The following is a 3979-nucleotide window of genomic DNA, read 5'->3' on the forward strand; positions in this document are numbered from 1 at the left end:
GAATGATCTTGCACTTATCCGCGTTAACTTTCATGTTTGCCGCCCCTAGCCTCCGGAAAACCACTTTCAGGTTGCGTTTGTGTTCTTGTAGTGTCCGTCTGATCACAATTATGTTATCCTGATACGCAAATGCGTGTGGCATCATTTCGGGTCCTATTACCTAGTCCAACGCCCGCTGGAACGTTGCCGATGCGGAGTCCGATTGGCATTACTTTCCACTGGAATTGGCCCTTTCCCGGCACCGTTTTTATTATTATTTTTTTTTTAATTCCTTTGCTATTCCTCTCGGGAACTTAGGGCTTATACGAGAGCCTATTTCTCGTATTTGTTTCGGTAATCGATAAAGTTTTCTTTTTTTTTCGACCGATCACTCCTTCCCTGTCGCAGAGTAATTCTTTTCCGCTCCGTTCAGAGCTCTGCTGGAGAGGGATATGACCCGCTCGCCTTTCTCGGAGTGCTGTGTGAGGATAGCGCCCAGGCCGTAGTCGCTGGCGTCTGTCTGTAGCACGAAAATCCTTGTGAAATCGGGGCATGCCAGGATCGGGTCGGCAACCAACCTGGTTTTGACGGTCTCGAATGCTTCTTGGTGGGCGTCTGTCCATTCCCATCTTGCCTGTTTCTTGAGGAGTGCGTTTAGCGGTTGTACCAACGTCGCAAAATCCGGTACAAAACGTGTGTACCACGACGCCACTCCTAGGTACTGTCGCAGCTCCTTCACGTTTCCCGGGGGCTTTAGCAGAGCTATTGCAGCTTCTTTCTCCGGATCCGTTCTGATGCCTTGATTCGTCACGCGGTGACCCCAGTATTGTAGCTCCTTTCGAATGATCTAGCACATATCCGCGTTAACTTTCAGGTTTGCCGCCCCTAGCCTCCGGAAAACCACTTTTAGGTTGCGTTTGTGTTCTTGTGGTGTCCGTCCGATCACAATTATGTCATCCTGATACGCAAATGCGTGTGGCATCATTTCGGGTCCTATCACCTAGTCCAACGCCCGCTGGAACGTTGCCGATGCGGAGACCGATTGGCATTACTTTCCACTGGAATAGGCCCTTTTCCCGGCACCTTATTTTTTTTTTTGTAATTCCTTTGCTATTCCTCTCGGGAACTTAGGGCTTATACGAGAGCCTATTTCTCGTATTTGTTTCGGTAATCGATAAAGTTTTTTTTTTTCGATTTCGTTAGGAAATCCCATTCCAGTACTTCTCTTCCAGCAACCCCACCTGAACCAAATAAAATATCTGAGACGAATCCTGGCCATCCTTGAGCCACCCAAGCACTGGCAGTTGTGTATATGTTTTTAAGAACATCCTGGTAGATAAATTGCGGTGGTAGAATACTCGATTTAAAATTAGAAACTACATTAAACAAACTACATAACGTTGGGAGATAAAAATTTACAAAGTCCTTGCCAATATCATCCTATAGACCCAGACAAGACATAACTTCTGCTTTTCGATGGGGGATAAAAATTTACAAAACTAACATAAAAATTAAAAAATATCAAATTTTTGTTTTGATATTTCAAAAGTAAGGGTGGGCGTGAAAGTTTTGGGCGGTTTGTGGCGGGGGTAAAAGGCGGCGTGGCAGAAATTTTTTCTTGCACATCGATGGAAATTTACAAGACACATACATATATACATCCAATGCAAAAAATGCAGAACATTTTTCAAAAGTGTTAGCGTGTCAGTTCTAGCTAGTTTGTGGGCGTCAATGTGGGCGTGACAACAAACTTTCGGTGCGTCTATGTACGTCTCTAGAATCTGTATGCTTAATCTTAACCGTCTAGCTTTTATATTTTCCGAGACCCACACGTTCATATGGATGGACGGGACCCGATCGACTCGGCTATTGTTCCTGATCTAGAATATATATAATTTATATGGTCGGAAAGGCTACCTTCTAGCATCTTCTCATCATAGAAAAAGTTATCAATTTAATTAAAGCATTAAGCTGGAATTCGGAGTTGAGCACATATTGCCAATAGGGATCAGACTTGGTAATCTATACCAAATAGATTTGATTTATTAAATTATATATTAAAATTAATTATTAAATTAAAACATTCAATTATATTATTATTATAAAACAAGCAAGAAACTACGAATTTATTATTTATAATTCTTTTTGTTCGTATTTCTATTGAATTTAAAATATTTTTTCGAAACGTTTTCGTTAAACTATGTTTTAATTCCTCTACTATGTTTTCCGTAGATATTTTAAGCTTTAGCCGTTGGGAAAATACTCTAATGTAATGGCTCCTCTTTAAATTTGTATATTGTTTGAGCTAGAATATTTGGTGATATCCATTTAATGATTTACTTATTGTATGTATTTTCTTAAATTTCTACAGTTTAGTAGGTATTTCAATATGTCCTACGATTTTATTACATCGAGAGCAATTATCTGTGTTGCATGTGGAGCACAACGACAATTTCTTTAAATATCGTTGGCGCACTTTGTGTCTGCCAACGGCTTCCGAAATTCGGTGATGTCCGCAGCGTCAGTTTACATCTACGATCGAAAGCAAAAAACAAAAAAACGAAACAAGGCGAGTGTAGCAGATTTTTGATTTTGGTCGCTTCTTTATATTGCTTATGCAAATTCATATAAAATTAAACTTACGGCAAATTGTTCCAACGCTGGTTGTTTTTGCAGTAAAAGTATCTAAACAAGTTTAGTACTTTTTTAGTCTATATACAACAAATCTTTAAGCTCATTAAAATGAATGCTAGATGATGAAAATTGGATTACTAATATAACATATAACATATTAATAAAAAGTCAATTCAAAAGTGATAAATTTATTTTATTAATAACTTGATGATAAAATAATAAGAACCTATGAAATTTAGTGAAACGTTAATGAAAATTAATCATTAAAGCAGGAAAAAATGCGATAGAAATTTCTTTCACTGCGAAAATTAGTGGCGACATAGCGATTAAAAGAATTAAAATCTGGTGAGTTTCCAGTTTAAAATGTGCATGAACAGCGGTTTCTAGGAGTGTTAATTATGCGCTCTTTTAGTGCGTGTCTTATCGAGTTTTCACACAAATTGAGCTGTGATTAAGCGCACCTGATCAGTAGTAATTAACTGATGAAGAACAATGAATGGAATTGCAAGGTATTTACTCAAATTTATAATATTTTTTTCAAATGAGCTAACATTGTTAAGGGCTGAACTAGTTTGAATTTTGTTTTATGAGTTTTGAACGAACCGCTTCAGCGGCTAAAAATTCATTTTCATGTATGGAATAAATAAGCAAAATGATGATTTAAAAGTTTTATTATTCTATATCAATAAATATTTATGATAAGTGTTAGATGTTACTTTATTTTGAAATATATTTATTTTGAATATTTAAGTCTTTTCCGTCATATGTAATGTCCTCATAAAAAAACTTTCGATTTGAGCGGCATTGAGGACCACACCTGGATGAGCCACAACCTCGGCAATTATACCAGCAACCATCACATTCTTGATTCATACAGTCGCCTGAAATAAGTTTATTCTTCAATTCGGCTATCTTATGAGTGATTTGCACTTACAAATGTCCAGACCGTTGAAACGAATATTTCCGTATTCATCATATGCGCCATTTTGACATTTCTTTTTGCCTTTTTTTTTATTTTCGGTATCCAAATGATGTGAATATTCGTTAGATACTCCTTTTTTTCTATGTCTCTGCCGCAGGTTGCGACCTATAGAATAATCTGGATCTACATAAGACCTCATATCTAAGGCAGAATTTCCTAGACTAATATAGTAGTTTGACCTTGTTTCAACGATTTGATCATACCACGCGTCACTAATACTGTGTACACACTGCCATATTATTATTATTATAAGTTGTTTACACTGGACATGTGTTTCTACCATAGCTCGCAAATAACTCTCAACCGTCTTTCGTTTTATGGTCTACACTCTAACACAACCGTAAAAGACGATGCGCGTGTGCTCAGGCTCTAAACAGAACTTTT

At 37.5% G+C, this 3979-nt stretch overlaps 1 protein-coding gene across 1 annotated transcript; it reads right to left on the reverse strand.

The window, feature by feature from the left end:
• Nucleotides 1-3266: 3266 nt before the first annotated feature.
• Nucleotides 3267-3769, reverse strand: LOC122625731 (ARL14 effector protein-like). Its single transcript, XM_043805803.1, has 2 exons — nucleotides 3548-3769; nucleotides 3267-3494 (listed from the first exon to the last, which is right to left on the reverse strand). The coding sequence occupies exons 1-2, from the start codon at nucleotides 3732-3734 to the stop codon at nucleotides 3331-3333; spliced, it is 351 nt and encodes a 116-aa protein (XP_043661738.1). The 5' UTR covers nucleotides 3735-3769; the 3' UTR covers nucleotides 3267-3330.
• Nucleotides 3770-3979: the final 210 nt, after the last annotated feature.

Source organism: Drosophila teissieri, unplaced genomic scaffold (genome assembly GCF_016746235.2).
Source record: "Drosophila teissieri strain GT53w unplaced genomic scaffold, Prin_Dtei_1.1 Segkk5_quiver_pilon_scaf, whole genome shotgun sequence".
NCBI lineage: Eukaryota > Metazoa > Arthropoda > Insecta > Diptera > Drosophilidae > Drosophila > Drosophila teissieri.

Bases quoted from the DNA above. Each gene is read 5' to 3' on its own strand.
- LOC122625731 (XM_043805803.1), bottom strand. From the start codon at position 3,734: ATGAGGTCTTATGTAGATCCAGATTATTCTATAGGTCGCAACCTGCGG. The intron at 3,495-3,547 runs GTAAGTGCAAAT...AACTTATTTCAG, and splicing joins TTTCAACGGTCTGGACATTT to GCGACTGTATGAATCAAGAA.